At 56.1% G+C, this 25,412-nt stretch overlaps 1 protein-coding gene across 1 annotated transcript in view; it reads right to left on the bottom strand.

The window, feature by feature from the left end:
• Positions 1-25,412, bottom strand: part of MICAL3 (microtubule associated monooxygenase, calponin and LIM domain containing 3) — a gene marked incomplete at its 3' end in the record, with an annotated part of 156,281 nt that overhangs the window by 8,312 nt on the left and 122,557 nt on the right. Inside the window, exons 30-39 of the mRNA XM_082851131.1 lie at positions 23,255-23,389; positions 22,238-22,300; positions 19,467-19,580; positions 18,663-18,800; positions 18,388-18,470; positions 15,802-17,500; positions 15,271-15,365; positions 8,510-8,620; positions 6,498-6,591; positions 2,210-2,260 (exon numbers count right to left, since the gene is read on the bottom strand). Coding sequence (XP_082707257.1) covers positions 2,210-2,260; positions 6,498-6,591; positions 8,510-8,620; positions 15,271-15,365; positions 15,802-17,500; positions 18,388-18,470; positions 18,663-18,800; positions 19,467-19,580; positions 22,238-22,300; positions 23,255-23,389 — 2,583 coding nt within the window. The remainder of the gene's footprint in view (positions 1-2,209; positions 2,261-6,497; positions 6,592-8,509; positions 8,621-15,270; positions 15,366-15,801; positions 17,501-18,387; positions 18,471-18,662; positions 18,801-19,466; positions 19,581-22,237; positions 22,301-23,254; positions 23,390-25,412) is intronic.

The following is a 25,412-nucleotide window of genomic DNA, read 5'->3' as shown; positions in this document are numbered from 1 at the left end:
TAAGACCCCACGGAAGCACGTCTGTGTGGTGGGCAGAGGCCGGGCGGGGATCTGGAGGCTGGCCTCCTCTTACCCACGCAGGAAGTAAGGTTGGCGCTGGGTTTCCCTGTGGCTCTTTGGGGATACAACAGTAGAGAAGCAATCAGATTCTATACTTCGGGCTCCAAATTTCAAAAGGGTAAAATTTCCCCAAATAATGAGATTACCAAGCATTCTAAGAAGGAAACAGCATCAGGAACTGAAAAGGGGGCTGATTCTGGCGTCTGTTCTCCTCCCAGACCCTGTGGGAGGGCAGCAGCCTCTGCGTGCTGAGCAGAGCCCACCGAGGCTGGACTTTACACAGAAATCACAGAGAACTGACAGAGCAGGAAGTGAATCAGGCAGCAGGGGTCATAAGGTATTTAATGCAGGCGTTCACAATTCAGAGATACACTGAGTTCCTTTTTCTATTTATTTCATTTTCCCCTGGAATTTGTGGGAATTCTAAACCCAGAAGGCTAGAAGCTGAAGTCCAGGGACACAGAAATGGAAACAGCCAACATCTTATCACTCAAGCCAACAGGAGCAAAGAAAACAAAACTAGCCACACGAGGTAATCAGTGTGGCAACAGTACTCGAGCTGGGAGGGAAGGGCGAACGTAATTTTAAAGAAACGGGTTCGATACTTCTTCCCAGTAGATTCTGAATTAAACAAAAAAATACTTGTCACATTCGTTTGCAATCGACATAAACGTTGCCCAGGGGTGTCGGGAAGCGGCGGGAAGGGAGCCCAGGACGTTAGTCAGGGGTGGGGTCTGTTAGTCGGGGTGTAAGCATCAGCCCTTCTACAGCAGCAACGGCCACGAGGTGGCAGCACCTGACACCAGAAGCTCGGGGCCCTGGAGGGCCATGCAGACGGGCGAACCCGTGGACATGGGGTGAGAAAGCAGAGCAGAGGCCAGCGACAGCCCACCCCCAAGGAGGCCGGGAGGCCGGGAGCCTCCTTACTGGTGGAGCCTCTCTAAGACCAGAGCTCTGTCTTGAGTCGCAATCCGAATCATGCTTTGGTTTTTAAATGAATGGGCCAAGAAGTGACTCTCAAAAGGATGGGATTACAGTAAAATATGAGAGACAGTGACCTTTGTCCCCTCGTCTGTCTCAAGAGCACTTTCAGGCATGGAGCCTGCACGGGGAGATGAAGAGGTGACACCGCCTGACCCAGGACTCAGGACTCCAAGAAGGCACTGGGCCCCAGGAGCCTCGGCTCCTGATACGAGGGCAGCCTTCCAGGAGGAAAGGTGCCCAAGGTCTAGAGGTGAGACTCAGGCCTTGGCTGTTTCTCTGATCCGACACAAATGGTGAGCTTTGTATGCAAGACGACAAACACACTGAGTTTCTTTGAGATGGCGGTTCCACTTTAGAAAGCATGAGAACGGCCTGGAAGGTTTGTTAAAGCAGGTAACCAGGCCTCACCTCCAGGGTTCCTGACTCAGAAGGTCTGGGGTGGGGTCTGAGAACCTGCACTTCTAACAGGCCCCCAAGGAGTGGTGCCAATGCTGCCACTCCAGGGACGATACACGGAGGACCACTGCCTGGGACTTTTCCTGTCTTTGTTGAAAAGAGCTGCAAAGTAGGTCCCTGGACAGAGCAAGAAGGGGGGTACATTCTCAGAGGCATCGGTCAACACAGCCTCAAGTCTGGTGAATCTGGGCAGAAATCACCGTGACACCACTCCCAGGCACCTGGACTTCTCAGGGGGTGCCTGAGCACGCCCTGATGGAGACAGTGGAGGCCGAGCTCTCTGTGTGTTTGGTTCCCCAGTGTGGTTGGCAGTGAGCTCTCTGGGGGGAGTGGGAGGGATGTGCTTCGAGGGGAGGTCATGGTAGAGTGTGTGTGTATGCGTGCGTGTTGAGTGTGTCGTGTGTGTTCCTACCGTCAAACAACCCAACGATATTAGTGGGACCAGAGTGAAGATTTGAGGTTGACAGGTTGGGGTAGTTGAACTTTTATTTATAAAACATTAAAATAACCCCGGGCAGCAAAAGCTATCTCAGGTCTCCCCCGGAGCACATACGGGCAGGGGGAGGTCGGGCATCGCTCCCCTGGAGCTGGAAAAGGGCCTGTGCTTTTGCCGTCTGCTGGTTAGCGGGATGACTTCTTGCTGTTTGTGAGCAGGTGCGGGGGAGGGGGCATCAGCAGGGTTAGTTCAGCAACAGGGCTGCATACATACCACCCAGACGCAAGTCGATGAGGTCAGTGTAATAAGACTCTCCCCAATAGTCTACAACAAGGAATCGGTGAAGAGAGTTACTGCATCAGATAACCCTCCGGTCCCCCCGAGCCTCGAGCAATGAACGGCGTGAAGCATAAGAAACACCCAGAGACGCAGCAGGAGGGGGACAGGCGGCAGCTGGAGAGCATGTGTCCTGCCAGGTGCCCCCCCGCCCCCCCATGTGCACATTGTAGCCACAGACCTCTGGGTGCGAGGGGCGGTCACAGAAAACCATAGGTGACTGCACTGACAGAAAGCGATCGGCCAGGACAGAAGCCTTGGCTTGGTTGGGAATCCTGCTGGGACTCAACCTCATCTCAGATTTTAAAAAACTCAAGGGCAGATCAAAGGCTACGAACCTCCCTAATTTCTGAATATGAGAAGCCCCAGGCTGAGGGGCTGAAGGCGAAACGTGAACACCCTAAAAAAGCTGTGTCAGGAACCAGCCCTCAGCTTGCGCTGTCCACACCGACCCCACCAGAAGCAGAAGAAGCACTTCTGCTGGACGGTCTGAGATGAAGGAGGCCCTTTTTCTTCTGCGTTCAGGCCCCCAAGGTCTCCAGCCCCCCTAAGAGCAGGCAACAGGCGGCAACGTATTCTTGTTCATCATACTCCAGGACCCCGACACAGGCGCTGTGAGCGAGGGCGGCCCCCAGGACCGTAACGCACGCAGAGTGGAGTCGGCTGCGGTTCGCTACCTTTTCCTCCACAACCCACAGTCTGACAGCTGGTCCTGGCAGCCTCTGGTTCCACACAAGGGCTCCTCCTTCCAAAACACACACACCGGAAAGCAGACTGAGGCTGATCCAGTGGGTTCCAGAGACAAAGAGGGCTTCCCAGCTGCCCCAGACCAGAAACCTCACAAGTCTCCGTCTTATCCAAGGCTTTGAAGCTAAACTTGCCGTGCGGATATACGTGAGACTCAGAACTACGCGAGCCTTCTCTGGAAGGCAGCTAGGCCACCAGTCTGACCCCTCAGAGAGCCCATCGGGTGAGACCGAATGGCCAGTTCAGGGAAGGAGCTGACCAGCACTACTCAGCCCGAGTGGCCTCCTCAAAGGCTCGGCCGCGAGCAAGCAGACGAGCAGGAGGCATGGGACACAGAAGCCCAAGAGAAGGCACAGCTGAGCCTCAGAGACGACCTCTGCCAGGTGGGAGCAGAGCCCCAGGGGCTTCTGCCAAGAGGGAGCCTAGGAAGTGATGTGCTTAAAAGAAGAAAAGCGAAGTACTGGGTTCCTGTGTCGAGTGTTTCCAAATGCATTGTGGGAATCTCCCAACGGAGGTACCACAGCCCGTCTTTGAAACAGGAGACGTGTGTTTGGACAGAAGTTCTGGGAAGCTTAGCAGACTCTTGACCACAATTGTGGTTTCAACCTGCTCTCTGGAAGCTTCCGGCTCTTCAAGTGCTGTTCTGGGGTCTCCCAAATACCCGATTCACAACTACTTTTAACTCATAAAAAAACTTAAACATGGCTTCCCTGGTGGTGCAGTGGTTAAGAATCCTCCTGCCAATGCAGGGGACACAGGTTCCATCCCTGGCCCGGGAAGATCCCACATGTCGCGGAGCAACTAAGCCCGTGCGCCACAACTACTGAGCCTGTGATCTAGAGCCCATGAGCCACAAGTATTGAAGCCTGCGTGCCTAGAGCCCGTGCTCCGCAAGAGAGACCACAGCAATGAGAAGCCCGCGCACTGCAACGAAGAGTAGCCCCGCTCGCTGCAACTACAGAAAGCCTGCGCGCAGCAACAAAGACCCAACACAGCCAAAAGTAAAAAATAAATAAATTAAAAAAAAAAAAAAACTTAAACAGGACACACCATGTTCGAATCTTTGATCCGCCAATGTGTAACCCACTGAAGCCCATCAACATGTTAATCTGTGCTGCAGGTAAACTTGCTTCTGTGAGGCCCCAGGACCAGGCTTCTTTTGCCCTCTGTGTGCGAGTGTCTGCCCTGCCTGTGACGCGTGGGAAAATGACACTTCATTCATCAACTTCAATCCTGGCCTGCTAGCAGAGTCTCACTCTCGGAGTGTCCTGCCAGGGTGGTCCTCCAGGTGCAGGGTGGTCCTCCAGGTGCAGAGTGATCCTCCAGGTGCCAAGGTGGTCCTCCAGGTGCAGGGGGGGTCCTCTCCAGGTGCCAGGGTGATCCTCCAGGTACCAGGGTGGTCCTCCAGGTGCCACAACACATAGCACATCTGGTTCTGGGTTCACTGTATGTTTGGGAGTATTTATCTGATCTCTTCTTCATAAAGAATCTGAACGGATCTGTAGTGATTCCACTGAGAGAGCAACTCCGACTTTAAGCTGCAGACACCCAGACCGTTCTCACTGTGCATGTCCTGAGATTCCCATGGCTGTATACGACCTGCCCCCACCTCTGCGCATCAGGTGCCCACCCTACGTCCAGGGCTGGACTGGACATGGAGGGTATTAACCCTGCAGCTCTCCACAACCTGCATTTTCAAATTGTGTTTATTAACATTTAAGAGTAATTTTTTTTGAGTTAAACTTGAACTCATAATTTGTCTTGTAAAAAAGCGTTCTGCTGCTTTTTAAAAAAGTTTGAAAACCACTGACTTAGACGAAATTCTGGTTGTATGTGTTTACAAAAAGGTAATTATGTAAACAACTAGTAAGCGGAATTTCAGCAAAATCCCAGGTCAATCTTCAGTGGTCCCTTTTCTCTGGCCCCTTGGCAGGCAGCAGACTGAGGAATGCAGCCTGCTGTGGAAATGCCGAGGGGCCGCCATGGACAAACCGCAGGGCAGCTGACAGACATCTGAATGCCAGGCGGAACCATCAGAGCTGGGTGTGCATCTGAACCTCAAAGCCCTGTGGGGCACAGGGGCACTTACGCAAACTGTGGCCCCTCTCCACCTCGGCAGGAGGAATCTGAGGGTCCAGGCTCCTCCTGGCATCTTCTGCAAGCAGAGAGAGCAGAGAGGGCAGGGCCCGCGGGTCCCCATTCCCACTGCTTGCAGGGCTGCTCCATCCAGGTGGTCACGTTTGACAGAGGAGGCCGGGTCAGGGCACGCAGGGCGGGGGCCCTGCCGGGTGAACCTGAGTCCCCGCTCCCGGGCACAGGGGCTGGCTCGCCTCCGGAATCAAGTTCTCACATTTCATCTGGTGGCACAGTGAGTCCAGCATCAGGCACAAGACAGCACAGCCTCATCTTCCTGCCTCGTGTCCTGTCTTCACCTGAAGGTCACCCTGAGTCCACTGCTAGCTGCATTCCGTGGCCGTGAAGGGTCAGGACGGGAGACACCTCCTCTGTGCCTGACCCCAGTCCTCCAGAACCCCACGAACGCATCCCGACACCAGCCGCTCACTCGGAGGCCAACCACTGGTCAGTCTTCCAGCAAGATCAGAGGCAGCGACAGGCCGCATTCGTGGCTGCCTCTTCCTGATTCGCCTTCAGTTTACCCTCAGCCCAAAGCCCAGAGGACCCGCCCCCCTTCCCAAGGAAAGCCACGTCACCACCTGTCCTCATCCCTGGTCCCACGACTCTAGTGCTGACCCTGGAGGCCCGTGCTCTCTACAAAGGGATGGAAGCTCCAGATTCGGGGACTTGGGAAGGCAGGGAGGAATCGCTTGTGCCTGGGTTGGGGCTACAGCTGGGGCTGATCCAGTGGTTTCAAGGTCCTGAACCAAGAGGGCCTCCTGGGCCCTCGGCACCTCTTTGCTCTCCAAGCCCCACTGTGCTGGGCCCACCCACGGGCTCTGGGGACGGTGGTGTGACTGCACTGCCCCCATGGCTCTGCCCGAGGAAGGGCAGTTACCAGCACATGGCCCTCACAGCCACTTCCCAGGGTCTGCTCTGCTTGGGCTCTGCCCTGAGTGCCCAGCCTCCAGGACAGAGCCTGGTCCACCCGGGGCACCAGCTGCACCCGTTGGGGCGGGGGGCGGGGGTGGCCTGCACGAGCAGTTCTGTGATGGTTCCTTGTACACAGCCTGCCCCGTTCCAGTCACTGTCTTCTCAAGGAAAAGATGGGGAGGAGGGAGGAGAGAGGAGGCCCAGGGCGTCAGCAGCAGATGGTGGGCCGAGGGGACGGCCAGCCCTGAGATGCATGGGCCTTTCTCCTCCTTTGCTTAACAGAAGCCCCGGCTCTCAGTGACGAGGGGACCAGAGAGAGAATCCTGCTGGAGACTAGCTGACTCCCAGGGGCAGGACAGGAACTAGCCTCCCGCGGGGCTGGGTGGGCATTCCTCAGGGATCCCCTGTCCGCCAGGAACCCAGCCGGTACCTGCTTCCCCACGCAGCGCCTTCTCCACGGCGACGCCCCTCTCCTCCAGCTGGCGCTGCTTCTCCTCCACCTGCTCCAGCTGCCGCTGGATGATCTGCGGGAGACATGACAGCGTGAAGGAGGGAGAAGGGCGAAGCGGGTGGGTGCCCAGAGCACGGCACGAGCACGCGAGGGTGCAAACACCCCAGCGGGGCTCTTGAGAGTCTCAAACAGATCCTGCTTCGACAAGATTAAAACTGCCCAGCGCAGACTTGCGCTTGCTGGGGTCAGGGGTTGGGGTGAGGGACCGGGAGTTCGGGGTTAGTGGCTGTAAACTATTAGACGTAGGATGGATGAGCACCAAGGTCCTGGTGTACAGCACAGAGAGTCACAGCCAGTCTCCTGGGATAAGCCATCATGGAAAAGAGTATAAGAGGAATGTATACACGTAGATAACTGAATCACTTCGCTGTACAGCAGAGATTAGCACAACATCGTAAACCAACTCTACCTCAATGAGAAAACATGGCTCCACTCTGCACGGAGTGAGGCTTCTCGGGGATGACTGACACCCGGGACGACCTCCCACCCCGAAGCAGCGGCAGGGACATATCTTCGCACAGAAAATGAAATAAAATCCAGGGATCCGGTCATGCAGGGAACGCAGATCCAGAGTAACGTCCGGGGAAAGGACGAGAAGGCTGGTTTTGGAAAATCAGAGGAATCTCTTCGCTGGGAATGGATTTGCTGTTCATGTTTCTTGCTGCTGTAGAGCTTTTGATTATTGTCCTAATCTTTATGAACACAGCTATATACATACGATTTCATTAAAAAACCACATTGTATTTAGGTATTATTTAATACTTTGCGTTAAAAAATTATTTTTCGTTAAAAAAAAAAATCTGGGGGCTTTCCTGGTGGCGCAGTGGTTGAGAGTCCACCTGCCGATGCGGGGGACACGGGTTCGTGCCCCGGTCCGGGAAGATCCCACATGCTGCTGAGCGGCTGGGCCCGTGAGCCATGGCCACTGAGCCTGTGTGTCGGAAGCCTGTGCTCCGCAACGGGAGAGGCCACAACAGTGAGAGGCCCGCGTACCGCAAAAAAAAAAAAAAAAAAAAAAAAAGAGGGAGAAGAGAATAGTGGCTTTTTAAAAGTGGTTCGTTTTGTTCCTTCATATCTTGACCGCTTTAATGCCGGGAATAAGATATGGCATGGTCCTTCTCCTTGGGAACTCACAGATCTGGAGACGGTCATATAAACTGGTTCCTGGAGTACAATTGAACCTTACAGGCACTGTGATAGACGTCACTGTGGGACGTGGTACAGCAAGCAATCTACCTCTCTGATAGCAGTCATCCTTTTTTCTCCTTTCCTGCTTTGGACTGGGCTTGTCTTTTTACAATAAGTATGGGACTGAAGTAGATGTGGGAAAGTTAGACTTTGGCATTTTCCAGCTTAAAAAAATATCCTCAGAGGATTGATGGGTCCTTGGAAGGACCTGTAGTAGAAGAGTTCCTCACTTAAAAGAAGTAATGATGAGGGCTTCCCTGGTGGCGCAGTGGTTGAGAGCCTGCCTGCCGATGCAGGGGACGCGGGTTCGTGCCCCGGTCCGGGAAGATCCCACATGCCGCGGAGCGGCTGGGCCCATGAGCCATGGCCGCTGAGCCTGTGCCTCGGAAGCCTGTGCTCCGCAACAGGAGAGGCCACAACAGTGAGAGGCCCACATACCGCAAAAAAACAAACAAACAACAAAAAAAACTGAAAGGCCTGGGACCCTGAGGACAGCTCCAACCTCTAAATCCCAGGCGCGTCGGAGGCCAGCCAGTCACAGCTGCCTCTTGCTAACAGCTCTGACAAACGCAGGAGCTGGCTTTACAGTGGTTCTTCCAGAGCTAGGGTCTAGGAGACTCAAAGCCGGGCCCCTCCCTCTCCCCCAGCCAGCGCCCCCCGCGAGGTTTCTGCAGTTGCACGAGTGGCGGCCCTGCTGGCCTCCTCTCCCGCCCTCCTGTGGGTGCGGACTCCCAGCAGCTCACCTGGGCGCGGTGCAGCCGCTTCAGCTCCTCCTGCTTGGCCTGCCTCCGGGCTGCTTTCTGCACACGCCGGGTCAGCTTGGTGTTCAGCTCCTCCTCCGTGTAAGTCCTCGGCTGCAGGGGACGATAGGGGTTTATTCAGTCAGGGTCACGGAGGCCGCAGGGCAGGCGGGGGCGAGGTGTGCGCAGACGCCCAGACCCTCAGCCTGGCAGGAGCTCCACGGGCCAGGGGGCACCTGGAGATCCATGGGAGACGCTCCCATGGGGCAGGGACAGGAGGCTGGCTGCACAATGACTGCTGGGCAGTTAGGACAGGAGGGTGGGGCGCCTTTACTGCTGAGATCACCAGTTTCCCATGTAAGGACATCTGCTCTTCTTTAAGACAGTGGGGGTAAACATGTTGATCAAATGTTTCCCCCAAGCCTCTTGCTTGTAGGGGGCACACAGGGAAAGGAAAAAGAAAACCCAGGATCCTGCTACTTTTTGGTTTGGTATCAAAAGCCACCTTTTTCAGATGAGCACTACTGGCAAGGTTCTTTGAAGAAGCCACGCCTGAAGGCAACAGGGTGCTTCTATTCTAAGTCTGAGCGAACCCAAACCAACTAATGCAGCTGGAAGAAGGGTGCCGGTGAACCTGGACAGATCAGGGGTCTGCACACCAAGAGGAGCGAGGATGTGCTCTGGCAGGGCTGTGGGGCTGTCAACAACGGAGGGGCTCCCAGCCAGACAGCACAGCTGCACCTGCGAACGTGGCGCGGAGGGCACAGTGGGTGAATGCGGGCGACACTGAGGGACACCTTCTTTACTGCCTCCAAGAAAACGAAAAAGAGCCTTTGCAGACTTTAAAGGAGCTTCCGAATTTAACTCAGGAGTTTATCCTGGTAATCTTTATTCTAAGAGTTCCAGTGCTAGTGGAGAGCCACCACTTAAGGACCGTCTCGGGACTCCCCGAGCATGTACCCTGCAGGTCACGGAGCCAAGGGCTCAAAAACTCCCCGTTCCTGTGGCGCCCAGGCCCAGAGGGGCCTCCCTGTCCCCACTGGCATCCGGAGCAAAAGCACCACATGGCCCCCCAGCCTGCGACAAGCAAGGCACCTCCCCGTCCTTGTCCGTTGCCGCCGTCCACGCGTGCCCAGACACGGTTAGTGAGGGTTCGGCTGCCGGGCCGGGCGGGGCTGCAGCAAGGCCTTCCCACAGGGACAGGACACAGCCTTCGATGCACATCATGTCCTGAACATAAACCGACTTTTAAGGGGACGTGATAGAGAACAAAGCAGAATGGCAATAATAACAATGATCAAAAATTAAAAATAGGACCCAGAAATGGAGCAAAATCAGCTACAAGTTTAAAACAAACGTGCATGACTAAAACGCATGATGGCTTTTCCGTGTCAGCCAGGATGGCTGCGTGTAGGCTGGGAGTGAGACGCCAGCAGCGCCACCTCAGTGAACCCGCCTGAGTGAAGCCAGGAGTCACCCTTCTGCCGAGAAGTCAGTGCCTCCTTCACTGGCCCCAAACTTCCTGTCCTCTGTCCTCAGTCCCCTTGTGTGAAAAGTAACCACAAGGTCACAGGAGCTCTTTCTCTGTGCAAGTTCAGACTCCTCTCTCTGGCCGAACACTGCAGGGTGATGGCTGGGGGCAGGTGGTGGGAGACCTGGGTAGACTGCCTGTCACCCAAGTTCTCTGTCCTGCTGGTGTCCCTGAACAGGCCCCAGCAGCCCTGGGAGGGGGTGGCCATCTCCCGATTATACGCCAAGAAAGGGACCTAAATGGCATGAATAACAGACTTCCATCAGGGATACTGCAAGCAGTCAGTGTGGCCTCTTCTCACCTAGAGCCTAGAACAGAGTTGCTTGGCAGTCCCATTAAATAGCTCAAAGGCAGGAAGGGAGCGAGAGGGGCAGCCACTTCTCCCAGGTCAGGGCCTCCCAGAGGCCACACCTGGCCATGTGTGCACATCCTGCCTCAAGCCAGAGTGAGGAAGGTTTTCATTATCAGAACAAGGCAGTTAAAAAGGAGACAGGTAATTTCCTCATGTGGCACGTGAAAAAATCCAAAGGAACCAGTAACTACAGCCTGAGGACCAGCACTTATCTATTAAATTAAAGGGGGTGACTGAATAGCCAAAATAACCTTAAGAAAGAAGAATGGAGCTGGAGGAATCAGGCTACCTGACTTCAGACTATACTACAAAGCTACAGTAATCAAGACAGTATGGTACTGGCACAAAAAACAGACACATAGATCAATGGAACAGGATAGAAAGCCCAGAAATAAACCCACGCACCTGTGGTCAACTAATCTATGACAAAGGGGGCAAGGATATACAATGGAGAAAAAACAGTCTCTTCAATAAGTGATGCTGGGAAAATTGGACAGCTACATGTAAAAGAATGAAATTAGAACCTTCTCTAACACCATACACAAAAATAAACTCAAGGGCTTCCCTGGTGGTGCAGTGGTTAAGAATCTGCCTGCCAATGCAGGGGACACAGGTTCGAGCCCTGGTCCGGGAACATCCCACATGCCACAGAGCAACTAAGCCCATGCGCCACAACTACTGAGTCTGCGTTCTAGAGCCCGTGAGCCACAACTACTGAGCCCCCATGCCTAGAGCCCGTGCTCTGCAACAAGAGAAGCCACTGCAATGAGAAACCCACGCACCGCAATGAAGAGTAGCCCCCACTAGCCACAGCTAGAGAAAGCGTGCAAGCAGCAACAAAGACCCAACACAGCCAAAAATAAATAAATTTATTTAAAATATGGTAGGGTTTCCCTGGTGGCGCAGTGGTTGACAGTCCACCTGCCGATGCAGGGGACATGGGTTCGTGCCCCGGTCCAGGAAGATCCCACATGCCGTGGAGCGGCTAGGCCCGTGAGCCATGGCTGCTGAGCCTGCGCGTCTGGAGCCTGTGCTCCGCAACGGGAGAGGCCACAACAGTGAGAGGCCCACGTACCGTGAAAAAAAAAAAGCAAGCATTTTTTACAGAAGTAGAACAAAAACTCTTAAAATTTGTATGGAGACACAAAAGACCCCGAATAGCCAAAGCAGTCTTGAGGGAAAAAAACGGAGCTGGAGGAATCAGACTCCCTGACTTCAGACTATACTACAAAGCTACAGTAATCAAGACAGCATGGTACTGGCACAAAAACAGAAATAAAGATAAATGGAACAGTATAGAAAGCCCAGAGATAAACCCACACACCTATGGTCAACTTATCTATGACAAAGGAGGCAAGGATATACAATGGAGAAAAGACAGCCTCTTCAATAAGTGGTGCTGGGAAAACTGGACAGCTACATGTAAAAGAATGAAATTAGAACACTTCCTAACACCATGCACAAAAATAAACTCAAAATGGATTAGAGACCTAAATGGAAGACCGGACTATAAAACTCTTAGAGGAAAACATAGGCAGAACACTCTTTGACATAAATCTCAGCAAGATCTTTTCTGATCCACCTCCTAGAGTAATGAAAATAAAAACAAAAATAAACAAATGGGACCTAGTGAAACTTAAAAGCTTTTGCAAAGCAAAGGAAACTACAAACAAGACAAAAAGACAACCCTCAGAATGGGAGAAAATATTTGCAAGTGAATCAACGGACAAAGGATAAATCTCCAAAATATATAAACAGCTCATGCAGCTCAATATTTAAAAAACAAACCACCCAATCCAAAAATGGGCAGAAGACCTAAATAGACATTTCTCCAAAGAAAACATACAGATGGCCAAGAAGCACATGAAAAGCTGCTCAACATCATTAATTATTAGAGAAATGCAAATCAAAACTACAATGAGGTATCACCTCACACCAGTTAGAATGGGCATCATCAGAAAATCTACAAACAACAAATGCTGGAGAGCGTGTGGAGAAAATGGAACCCTCTTGCACTGTTGGTGGGAATGTAAATTGATACAGTCACTATGGAGAACAGTATGGAGGTTCCTTAAAAAACTAAAAATAGAAGTACCATATGACCCAGCAATCCCACTACTGGGCATATACCCAGAGAAAACCATAATTCAAAAAGACACATGCACCCCAATGTTCACTGCAGCACTATTTATAATAGCCAGGTCATGGAAGCAACCTAAATGTCCACTGACAGACGAATGGATAAAGAAGATGCAGTACATGTAAATACAACGGAATATTACTCAGCCATAAAAAGGAACGAAATTAGGTCACTTGTAGAGATGTGGATGCATCTAGAGACTGTCATACAGAGTGAAGTAAGTCAGAAAGAGAAAAACAAATGTCGTATATCAACACATACATGTGGAACCTAGAAAAATGGTACAGATGAACCAGTTTGCAGGGCAGAAACTGAGACTCAGATGTAGAGGACAAACGTACGGACAGCAAGGTAGGAAAGCGGCGGGGGTGGTGGGGTGGTAGTGGTGGTGGTGGGATGAACTGGGAGATTGGGATTGACATATGTACACTAATATGCATAAAACAGATAACTAATTAAAACCTGCTATATAAAAAAACAAACTAAAAACTAAAAAACAAAACAAAAAAAACTCAAAATGGATTAAAGACCTAAATGTAAGACAAGATACTATAAAAGTCCCAGAGGAAAAATAGGCAGAACATTCTTTGACATAAATCACAGCAATTTTTTTTTGGATCCATCTCCTAGAGTAATGGAAATAAAAGCAAAAATAAACAAATGGGATCTAATTAAACTCAAAAGCTTCTGCACAGCAAAGGAAACCATAAAAAAAGCAAAAAGACAACCAACGGACTGGGAGAAAATATTTGCAAACCATGAGACCAACAAGGAGTTAATCTCCAAAATATACAAATAGCTCATACAGCTTGATATCAAAAAAACAAACAGCCCAATCAAAAAATGGGCAGAAGACCTCAACAGACATTTCTCCAAAGACATACAGATGGCCAACAGGCACATGAAAAGATGTTCATCATCGCTAATTATGAGAGAAATGCAAATCCAAACCAGAATGAGGTATCACCTCATACTGGTCAGAATGGCCATCATCAAAAAGCCTACAAATAATAAATGCTGGAGATGATGTGGAGAAAAGGGAACCCTCCTACACTGTTGGTGGGAATGTAAATGGTGCAGCCGCTATGGAGAACAGTATGGAGGTTCCTTAAAAACTAAAAATAGAACTACCACATCATCCAGCAATCCCACTCCTGGGCATATATCCGGAGAAAACCATAATTCAAAAAGATACATGCATCCCTATGTTCATTGCAGCACTATTTACAATAGCCAAGACACGGAAGCAACCTAAATGTCCTTCAACAGAGGAATGGATAAAGAAGACATGGTACATATATACAGCGAAATATTACTCAGCCATAAGAAGGAATGAAATAATGCCATTTGTGACAACGTGGATGGACCTGGAGATTATCACATTAAGTGAAGTAAGCCACACAGAGAAAGACAAATACCATATGATATCACTTACATGTGGAATCTTTAAAAAATGACACAAATGAGCTTATATACAAAACAGAAATAGACTCACAGACATAGAAAAAAAACTGTTACCAAATGGGAAGTGGGGGAGGGATAAATTAGGAGTCTGGGATTGACAGACACACACTACTATATATAAAATAGATAATAAACAAGGGCCGACTGTATAGCACAGGGAACTCTACTCAACACTCTGTAATAACCTATAATGAAAAAGAATCTCAAAAAGAATATATGTATATGTATATATACACACATATATGTATAACTAGATCCCTTTCCTGCACACCTAAGACTAACACAACACTGTAAATCAACTACACTTCAATTAAAAAAAGAAACGCGCTGGTGCTTCACTGACTTCTGGGGGTTCAGCCCTGGGAACGTGGCTGCCAGCTCCCGGGCCAGTGGGCCAGGCCGCATGGTTTGGTTGTATTTGAGTCAAACTGAGGCAAAGTGGGAAACGTGAGTTATCTCTTGTTGACAGGGCTACAGGTGATTTTTTTAAAATCTGTATTAATTTTTCTATATAAACATTTTAAATAAAATTAAGTCATTTTTAGTTAGTTTTTTGCTTTTTTAAATGAAACGAAACTCAGAGGTTTGTTTCACAGCCGCCTGAAGCAGGGTCGAGGAACCACGTGCCCCACTGCGCGGACCCGAGGCTCCCGTGGGTGTCTGCAGGAGGCTCCCCACCCGCTGGCTGATGCAGCCCCATGCTCTGGGGGTGTCCCACGCCCCTCAGTTCTTACTCTGAAGATGCTCAGACCTGCAGGAGACGGAGAGGCGGACAACACCCTCGCCAACCTGTGCCTCTTCTCCTGAGTCGCCTGCAGACGACACGGCCCTTCCCCCCCCCAGATGGAGCTCATGTGTCCTCAGCACAAGATGCTTCCCACGCAGCTCCCGCACTCCAATAGCGTACTCGGGGCGAAACCGGGGTGACGTTTTCACGTACCCGGACATAACGTCGTGCCAGGTCAGCATGTCCTGGGCGCAGCCCTGACTTCAGTGTTCCCTACACGGCCCTCGGCGACAGGGTGCTCGTGGGATCCTAGGGCTGGGGTCCCAGACTCGCTGTCGGTGTGGATGAGGAGGGCGCCTGGGGCCCGGGGACAGCTGTGGTCAGAGGGACGCGCTCCCCCTCAGACTGGCCCTGACACAGGCGGCTCGGGCCCAGAGGAGAGCTCCCGCCGTGTCTTGGCCTGGACATGGGCCAGGCGCGGGGTTCAGCTGTGCGTCGGCTGGGGTGAGGCGCTGAACAGGGGACGGAGTCGCAGCCGCGGCCCACCCACCTCTCTCCTGGACTTCTGGGAGGTCCGCTCCAGGACATCGTCGCTGGAGATGTCCGAGTCCTCCGAGCAGCTCAGCTGGCGTCGGGGCCGCAGCTCTGGGGGGGCAGAGGCAGAGCAGGGACAGTGACCCGTGGCCACACCGGGTACTCTCCCCACTTCCACACTCACGGCAGCCCAGGGCAGGGGAGCGGAGGTGTGGTTTTCCCCAGTTTGGGTCTGTCCCACATCCGGAGCCACGAGCCTGGATGCTGACGCACATCCGGGCGGGACTGGGCCCACACGCACCGAAGGGGCCCCGTCTGGAGCCAGCGCCCGGCCACTCACCATCAGGCCCTCCCTGGGAAGTCACAGCCCCCCACGGCCCCCGTCCAGCTGCACGCTGGTTTCAGAAGGTCCTGGGTTTAGTTTCCTTCTCCCTAGGAAGCCCCAGGGGAGGGGGCAGCATGGGAAGTGGGTCTTTCGAGAGAGCTACGGGGGCTGGAGAGCCCGCACCGTGCGCTCTGCCCGGGAGGCGCCCCCGTGCTGCTGTACCTGCTCTCGTGACAGGAGACGCCCCTGGCTTGCCGGCGTCCACAGTGGTCCCACTGGAAGGGGTGCTGGGGCGGGACCTGCCATCACCCTTCTTCTTCTTGTCCTTCCTGTACCCGGAGAAGACGGACTTCCACAGGGACCTGGGCTTGGCTGCTGCTTCCTCCAGGGCGCTGGGGCTGGGCCTCTCCGGGGGCCGGCCGTCACCCTTGGGCTTCTTCTCTTTCTTGTTTCTTCTGGGGGAGAAGAGGGACGATCTCTTCTTGCTCTTCCCGCTGGAGCCCTCGGACGAGGTAACCGAGCCGTCCAGGCCCCCTGAGTCCGAGGGAGGCGACGGGACCTCCTCACTCGTGGCTTTGTGCATTGGGGTGGGCTCCTCGGGGCCCTTGGGGGGCACGGCGGTGGCTCTGCGGGGTGCCGGGGTCCTGGGGGCCCTGGGGGCGGTGGCCACGGTGTCCATCTCCTTCATCCTGCTCAGCTGCCGGGCCATGGCATCCCTCAGCGCCGGGCTCCGCACTGACTTCTCCCGGGCGCGCATACGCTCGGCTGCCAGCTCCTTGGCCTCGGCGGAGACCAGCGGCAGCCCCCGCTTCTGTGGCGGGAGCCCACTCTCAGGCCCCCGGCCTCTCTCCTGGGCCAGGGGCTGCTCGGGGCAGGGCCAGCGGGAGGGGGGCGTGAAGAAGGGCTCCTGCAGACTCGAGTCCTCCGTGCGGTCGTCATACGTGTCCTCCACATCGTCCGCAAAGGGGATCTCGTCCACGCTCTCCACAAATAGCTTCGGTGCCTCCTCCGGGGGCGGCCGGGTGGGCTCCCGCGGGGTCCGCACGCACGCGGCCGGTGCTCGGGGCTCCGAGGCTGCGAGCTGCCCCGCCAGGGCCGGCTTCCCGTGAAGGGTGGCGGGCTCCTCGTCGGGAGGTGGGGGCGGCGGGCTGGAGGGGGGCGTGAGCATGGTGGAGTCGGAGGTGCTGAAGCTCTGGCTGCCGGGCGTCCTGGTGCGGGAGGAGCTGCCCTGCAGGCCCAGCCCCGAGCTGCTGGACAGGTCTCTGTGCTCCGCCCGGGCGCCCTTCGGCTCCCTGCCAGGTGGGGACCCCGGGGTGGGCGGGGAGGGCTGGGTCCCCCTGGCGGCAGGCGGCCCCAGCCTCCCGGGGACAGGTGTGGGTTTCAGAAGCCAGGGTCCCTCGCCCTGGGGGAGCTTCTCAGCTCGACAGGCCTGCAGGGGCGCGGGCTGGAACGCGGGCTCGGGTCCAGGGCCCCGTCGCACGGGCGTGAGCCCCAGGCTGCGGCGGATCTCTGCGCTCTTCATCCAGAACTCTGCCACCAGGTCGCTGCGTCTCAGGGCCTCGTCCCCAGGGAGGGGGCTGCCCAGTGTGTCCTTGGTGACCCCCTGGCTCTTCACGGGGAGGGGGGCCAGGGGGGTGGAGGTTCTGGCCGGCACAGGCTGGAAGCGGATGGGGGACACGGTGGGGGACGGCACGGTGGCCTCGGCGGACGGCTGAGGCTGGGAGCAGATGGGGAGGGGGGCCAGCGGGGACCGGCGCTGTGGGCTTGCGGGTGAGGGCGGCGTCCTGGCTTCGGGCTGTGATTGGACAGGGGTGCCGGCTGTGGGCTCCCCATGGGCGAGCTCTGGCTCTGGCTCTGGCACAGGGCTCTCCGCGGTCAACGCCCTCGTGGCGGCTGCAGAGGCGCGCGGGGCTCGGGAGCCCTGTGGGAAAGCAAGGTGACAGGAGCTGCTTAGAAGGCAGGGCTCTGATGGGCATGCTCTCCCGCCAAGGGCCTGAGCTTCCTGAAACACCCTCTCCATGCGGGGGGCCATGATCAAGGGCCAGGAGAACATCCCCCGTTTTGATCCATCTGTCAAGCTTCAGAGCCCCTCACCCAGTGAACATGTGAAGTTTTCAGGTTTGGTTCATCCCAAACGCATCTGGTTCTTTGGGCCCTGAACTGACATCAGCCAAAGGATGCTAACGACCAGCCCCAGAGCTCCGAGGTCTCTTGACGTAAGACTTAAAACAGCATCAATTGCAGTCTGCCTCCCGGACTGTCCTTCCTGCCACGCCCCGGCCTCATTGCAGATGAAACCCCCCAAATCACCTTGCTCCTCAGGACCCCAAAGACCAATCCAAGTAGCCCCAGGCCTCAAGCTCCGGCCGCCCTCTAGATGGCCTCCCCTAAAACGTGTTCCACAGGACACAGTGTTACTATCTATTTATGGAGCATCCTGCAGTGTGTGGTTCAAAGACCACTGGTCACCTGGACAAGTATTTTTAATTTAGAAAATCATACATTCATTTTAGCATAATATTGAGAAAAAACACATCTGTTGTATCAAACCAGTAATCCCACAAATATTACTGTTTTAACTTAAAAATAAATTTATGTTAAAACGGTATGCTGTATGGACACACAGAGAACAGTAGTGGGAAGCTCAGCGGTGGGATTGGCGCACAGCAGGCCACACTGGGCCGGAGCCCCAGGGCCACTCCTGTTTTCAACAGCCCATCAGCACAGGGAATAAAAAAACTGGGTTCACACCAAGGCCCCTAAGGAGTCCCATCAGCTCTGCCTCCAAAGTGGGCCCCAAATCCTTACCTGTGCCCTGAGGCTGTCGGCTGGGGAGGACAGGACCGAGTGCTCCTCAGGGGACCGGCTGGGGCTGGAGACTTGGGAGCAACCTGAGAAAACAGACGCAGGATTTGCAAGAGGAAACACCCGCTCGCACTGCAGCGGGGCTGCTCCCAGGGCGTCCCGGCCTCGGCCATGTCACCAGTGTAGGATCTGCATCCAAAGGTCCAAAGGTGAGCTGCACAGGTGCCACAGGGGAAGGGGCCGTGCAGGGAGGGGAGGGCAGGGGCTCGCACACAGACCTCTCTCTGGGCGCCTTGCCAAGGCCGGCGGTGGCTCCTCCTCGCCTTCAGACACCCGCAGCTCCAGTCCCACTCCCGCCGCCACCTGCTGCAGCTCCGTGTCAGTCTCTGACGGCACGTCGTCCGACCAGTGCTGACCTGCCAAGGGAAGTAAGCACAGACCTCAAGTGAGGCTGTGCTCCTTGCCAGGCTCCCGGCTCCTCAGAGGACAGCCGCCAGGCCACCAACTGCAGCGTGAGGTCCAGCCGGCTCTGCATCCCGGCCAGGCGCTGCCCGCTGGTCCCCCTCCTGAGACTCGTCCATCAACACAGCATCCTCTGTGACGCGGAGCCCCAGGACGCCCGTGGCACCTCCTCTCTTTTGAGGGTGCGGGCCTTCCTGAGCACACGGACGGCTCCACAGGAAGGACCAGCCTCGGGGACTCAGAGCCCTCCCGGCCCAGCCCCGCCCGTTCTCACCTCCCAGCCCAGTCCCTGCCCCTCCCCCTCAACGCCATCTCCTCCTCGTACCAGCTTCCAGAGGCAGCAGCTGGATTAAAGACCTCGTAGGAAGCCCTGAATCTGCTCGGTTTCTCCCCAAGACTTAACGAGCGCAGCCCACGTCCAAAGGGTGGGTGAAACGACACATCTTCAGATTAGTGGCAGAACAAGGAAGGAACCAGGAGCCCTAACGGCCGCTCCTCTGAGCACCTCACTTTCGTCTTAATGTGTGTTCCGTCTTCCCTGAGCTCAGGCCACTGCGGGCCCCTCCCCGGGAGGAAGAAGGCGGGCACCACGGTTGGGGGTGGCTCTGGGGTCCCCGTACCATCGCCCAGCTCTGCGCCAGTGTCCCCCGTGTCCCCATTCTCCGCTGCCTCGCCTTCTATCTCTGCTGGCTCTGAGTCCACATCTTCCTCCAGGTCGTCCTCGTCAAACGGGACTGCAAGGCAGAGACGTTCAAAGGAAGGAAGAGGAGAGAGACGGACAGACAGACGACAGACGTGTGGGCAGGGGGCTCCCAGGGCTGTCACGTGACGACCGCAAAGAGGAGAGGGGAGAAGCCTGCCTGGGTGGGGGTCGGTGGGCCGGGAGGGCTCCGAGGGCAGGGCGGGGCCAGGCTGGGCGGGGCCTCCTGAACACGGATCAGGAAGGTACCCAGCTGCAAACGTGGCAGCGGGGCCCTGCACCCACCGAAGCGTGCACAAGCCGCTTAACCCTCGAGGGGGCTGCTAACCCTGCCTTTCAGGGAAGACACGGAGCCCAGGCAGCTGGGGGGTCTGTTTGCAGCCCCACCGCTCAGCCTGGCACCAGTGCCGTGTGCAGGGGGGTGACCGACCGGCAGGGCTGCAGCCCCGCTTGGGAGAACTTAGACACATACTTTTTTTAAGCGTAAGAGAGAGGGACTAGGGGACGTGGAAAGTTCGTTTTTTTGGACTCAAGACCAGCCCTTCAGCACCGCAAAATGCGGCAAAGCTTCATTTCTCCTGAGCAAGGAGGCTAACGTACACACTCACACACACACACACACACACACACACACACACTCACACATGTTCCTAACCCTGCACAAGAACTCAGACTACAGTTCAGGTTACAAGAAGGCAGCAGGAAGCAGCCACAGACGCATTGCGCTGCCTGGACCAGGGGTCCCTCCTCCTGGGGTGCCCTGGGGGCTCTTCTCGGGTCTCCTTTCAGGAAAGGGGCTGGCCTTTGACCCGCACATACTTGGCCTCAGGGTCAAGCCCGGCAGGCTGGGCAGCAGAGGAGCCCGCTGAAACGCAAGGCCAGGCCAAAGGACCATGAGACCCTCGATGGCCAGCAGCCCAGCCTCGTGAAGCTGCGTCCCCGGTGCCCGGGGCTGTGCAGTACCCAGCAGTGACCGTGAGTGGCCACAGGGTCAGAGCACAAGGAAACTGGGGACAAGACAGCCGTGATGGCCTGGAGGTGGACACCTCTAGGTGCTAGGAATGTACTTCTTGACCCAGGTGGCATGTGGGTGAGTCTTGGTGTTTTTAAATAATTCCTTAAGCTGTTACTTAGCCTCACCACCCCTCCTGTGCACTCGGCTTATTAAGACGAGGTGATGGTGCACACCCGCTCGGGAGAGTGCTATGAAATCGGTGTGGGACAGACGAGGCAGGGCCAGGACGCCCTCCTGTGACGATGGCATTTGCCAGGACCAGTCCTGGGGAGAGCGCTCAGCTACTTCCACAGACTGAGACCTCTGTGCGCCAGCACTGCTGCTCACTCATCACACAGCAGCGGAGGGGACTTCTGAGGCAAACAAGCCTCTCCTCCCGGGGCTTCCTGTGGGACAGCGAGCTGGCCGCTGATGGGGACAGAACCTGAGCCCGCCCCACGGCGGGTGCCCGCCGGGCCCACACGCGTGCTACAATTAGTCTGTGAGTGGCCGGGCATCGAGAGGCAATTTTACACGTTTGTGTTGGCAAGTCCGTTGGAAGCAAGAGTGACACGGACTCCCCAGCCTGGGGTGGCTCCAGACACAGGACACTAGAGCAGCCCAAGCCCAGACCTGGCCCTGTGGCCCCCAGCGGTTCTCCTACTCAGAGAAACATCCGTGCAGACTCGGGGTTAGGAGTCTACGGTCCTCAGCGGCACCCTGAAAGGAACGACTGTCACACGTATCAAAATACACGACAAGCATCAATGCAGCAGCAGCAACGCTGAAAGAGACATAGCTTGAGGGAGGGAACTGGGGGTTAATCCAAGTTAGGATGGAGCGGGTGCTAGAAGCAGCCACACACAAGGAAGCAGGTGGCGCCGACACGCTCAGCTCTGGTCTATTCAGCGGCCGCTGGGGCGTCCCGATACCTCAGCCTCGTCCAACCGTCCTGGGGACAAAATTAACTAGAAGAGGGTGACCGCAGCCCTCTCTACAGCTCGGCGTGAAGGTGCCTCCTGACCTGTGAGCCGAGGAGGATAACGGGCGGCTGGCAGGCGGCTGGTGGGGCAACCAGCCTGCCCACTCGGAAGGGGCAACCAGCCCTTCTGCATTTCACAACCGGTGGGGGCCAAAGCTGTCCCACGTCCTGCCCGATGCCAGAGCCCCTCACTGAGAAACGCCCCCCCCCCGCCGAAAAGTGCACTGAGGACAAGCAAGGTCTCTCGGCTCCCTCGTGGCCTGAGAGCTTGCAGAGAGCCCTGCACCTCGGCCTGCAGACCCAGCCTGGCCCTCACCCCAGTACTGATGGCCTCAGTCGTGGCACCACAGGAGCGGTACTGACTGTTGCGAGAATCCTCCAGCCCACACCCGGCCACTGTCCAGCCTCGTTTCTGCGGACTCTGAGCGTCAGTGCTGTGCACAGTCCTTCGGCTGCGGTTTCACTCCATGTCTGCTAACAAAACGACGCCCACCCCCGCCCGACTGCACTACTGCTCTGCTCTGGTCTTCCCAGGAGGGCGCGTGGCGTGTCTGGTCCATGCAAGGGCGGCGGCCTGAGCGAGGCATGCACGTGCCCCCGCCCTCCGCCGCGCATGCACTGGCGGCAGCACTGGAAGTCCAGAGTTAAGGGACCAGCAGAGCTGCCAAGAGAGTGGTTATGGTGAGCGGGCAGAGAACGAACATCACCCAACAACCTCCGGAGACCGACTCCAGCCAGGCCTGCACTGCTGCACGGCGAACGGAGGGAAGGTCGGGCCCTGAATTTGAAACAGACGATAAATACAAAGTTACACGGGAGTAAGCGTTCCCGGCGAGGAGAGCGGAGGTCCTCCTGTGGTCCACACGGAAGAGAGACGGACGACGTTACAGCCCGAGGCCCGTCCGGCCCCAACCAGGGGCAAGCGGGGTGTCGGGACAGGGAGAGGAGAGAGAGCACGGGAGGGTCAAGGGGGCGTCCCCGGTCAGCAGGCCCTCTCTTGGCTCCTGCAGAGCTGCTGGGCGTTTACGCGGCCGCAAACGTGGTTAAAGAGGTGGGCCTTGCCTGCGGCGAAGGTGGCTAACTCCCATGAAGGCCGGGCCACCCGCTCTGCGCCCTCGGCACCCTGCAGGCTGTGTCCCCAACAGGCACCGAGTGCAAACGTGGAGACAGGTGAGCAAGAGACAGAGGGCGAAGCACCAAGGCGGGCACGGTCTCCAGGTTTTCCTTTCCTTCCTTCAAAGAAGCCAGAGCAAGGGTCATCATCGTCCTGCCGTGGGCTGCAGAGCACCTCCCCTAAAACCTAGAGCTGGTAACGACGCTCCTTCAGAGGCCTCCTGGATATAAACTGCTTCTTAAAACTTTATTTCAGTCCAAGATATGGTCCCTTGACCCCATCCTGTCCGTGCACACTCACACCGAGACACACCGCATGAGGAAAAGCACAGGACATTCCTCCAAGTGGAGAAGGAAGGACCCTGCCTAGTGACACGGGCAACGTCAGCAAATTCTTAGTTTTCCCAACGTCAAGTTCACTGTTTCGCGTCAGCGGACAACAGCCCACCTCTTACCCACCGAGACTTCACATATCCTCTGACGAGAGCCCAGGGAGCAGACATGCTCCGCTGGCTCTTACCTGTGAGGAGCCTGGGGGCCCCGCCCTACAGGAGAGTCCCCGGCAGCCCGAGGGGAAGCGGGACAGAGGTGCCAGGCACCCTGCACCTGGAGGAGTTACCTCTGGAAGGAGGGGACTCAGAGGCTGGCGACACTTGTTCCTCCTGGCTCTCACGGATGTGCGTCCAGTGCACGTCAGCCTGGATCTCCAAGGGATCGGCTGGATTTACGAGCTGCTGCAGCCTTGGGCTCCCAGCTAGTGCACCAGGTTCGAGGGGCAGAGGAGATGAGGAAGGGAGAGATGACGGGAAGGAAGGAAGGAGAAAGTAAACAGGCCAGGGAAGGAAGGATCAAACACCACAGGAGAGGAAACAGAAGGAAAAGTTACCATACTTGCCAGGATCAGTTTGAATCAGAAAGAGGCAAGGATTGAGAATAAGCACACGCACACACACGTGCACATGCACACACGCCCGACTTCTACTCATTCAACTTGATTCAGTCCCTTCAAGCCTCATGCAGCTGTCAATGTGGATGAAGAGAGTCCTACACTCCCCCTCCGATGCAGAAAGTACCTTCCTTTCTGAAGCTCTTTTCATCTTAACTGCGTCTGAGGGACCCAAGTGCCCAGTTAGGAGAAAAGAGCGGGTCACAACTGGCCTCTGCAGGGCCAGCCTCCCAAGGTCCCAAGTACGTGGCTCTGTTGGCCACACAGCCCGTGCCTATGGCTCCCTGCCGCGTGGACACAGAGGTGGGGCGGGACAGGGCAGCCGGCTCACGTGGGGCAGACAGTGACGCTGCTGGGATTCTAGTTTTTACCTTCTGCAGCTAAAGAGAAAAACATCCCCTTCTACAATGGGCCTCATGCAGCATATGCTGGGCTGAGGCGGGGGTGGGCTCAGAGAAGGCTGCGGTGGGGAGGAAGCAGAGTCTGTCCTGCAGACCCCAGAGCACTGGGAGTTCACGGGAACAAGAAGTAAACCCCTCTTTGCCCTTTCTGAGGTCAAAGCCCTCTTCCCGAACACACTACTGGTGCCCCGCTGACCCACCCCTGGACGTAAGGCTCGGCTTCTTAGCCAGCTGAGAACTCACCAGGGGCCCCGCTGACCCACCCCTGGACGTAAGGCTCGGCTTCTTAGCCAGCTGAGAACTCACCAGGGGCCCCGCTGACCCACCCCTGGACGTAAGGCTCGGCTTCTTAGCCAGCTGAGAACTCACCAGGGGCCCCGCTGACCCACCCCTGGACGTAAGGCTCGGCTTCTTAGCCAGCTGAGAACTCACCAGGGGCCCCGCTGACCCACCCCTGGACGTAAGGCTCGGCTTCTTAGCCAGCTGAGAACTCACCAGGGGCCCCGCTGACCCACCCCTGGACGTAAGGCTCGGCTTCTTAGCCAGCTGAGAACTCACCAGGGGCCCCGCTGACCCACCCCTGGACGTAAGGCTCGGCTTCTTAGCCAGCTGAGAACTCACCAGGGGCCCCGCTGACCCACCCCTGGACGTAAGGCTCGGCTTCTTAGCCAGCTGAGAACTCACCAGGGGCCCCGCTGACCCACCCCTGGACGTAAGGCTCGGCTTCTTAGCCAGCTGAGAACTCACCAGGGGCCCCGCTGACCCACCCCTGGACGTAAGGCTCGGCTTCTTAGCCAGCTGAGAACTCACCAGGGGCCCCGCTGACCCACCCCTGGACGTAAGGCTCGGCTTCTTAGCCAGCTGAGAACTCACCAGGGGCCCCGCTGACCCACCCCTGGACGTAAGGCTCGGCTTCTTAGCCAGCTGAGAACTCACCAGGGGCCCCGCTGACCCACCCCTGGACGTAAGGCTCGGCTTCTTAGCCAGCTGAGAACTCACCAGGGGCCCCGCTGACCCACCCCTGGACGTAAGGCTCGGCTTCTTAGCCAGCTGAGAACTCACCAGGGGCCCCGCTGACCCACCCCTGGACGTAAGGCTCGGCTTCTTAGCCAGCTGAGAACTCACCAGGGGCCCCGCTGACCCACCCCTGGACGTAAGGCTCGGCTTCTTAGCCAGCTGAGAACTCACCAGGGGCCCCGCCTTCAGGCTGTTCTTGCTCTCGGGGGCCCAAGGAATCTGCATGCACCCCTGCCCCGAGGGCTCCCATAATCAGTGCTTGGACCATGCCATACAGTTGGGTTAAAATAAGGGACAGCCAGCGACTTGGGGGAGGGGACCCTACAGGAGGGAGGGTGGCTTCTCGGGCAGCAAGAGCAGGTACCACCTGATCAGAAGGACTCTCTACGGTCTAACTGGGCAACCTGGCTTTG

Source organism: Leucopleurus acutus, assembly GCF_964270905.1.
Source record: "Leucopleurus acutus genome assembly, chromosome: 11".
Taxonomy (NCBI): domain Eukaryota; kingdom Metazoa; phylum Chordata; class Mammalia; order Artiodactyla; family Delphinidae; genus Leucopleurus; species Leucopleurus acutus.
The sequence above is the reverse complement of the archived record's forward strand: the minus strand, read 5'-3'. Positions and strand labels throughout refer to the sequence as shown.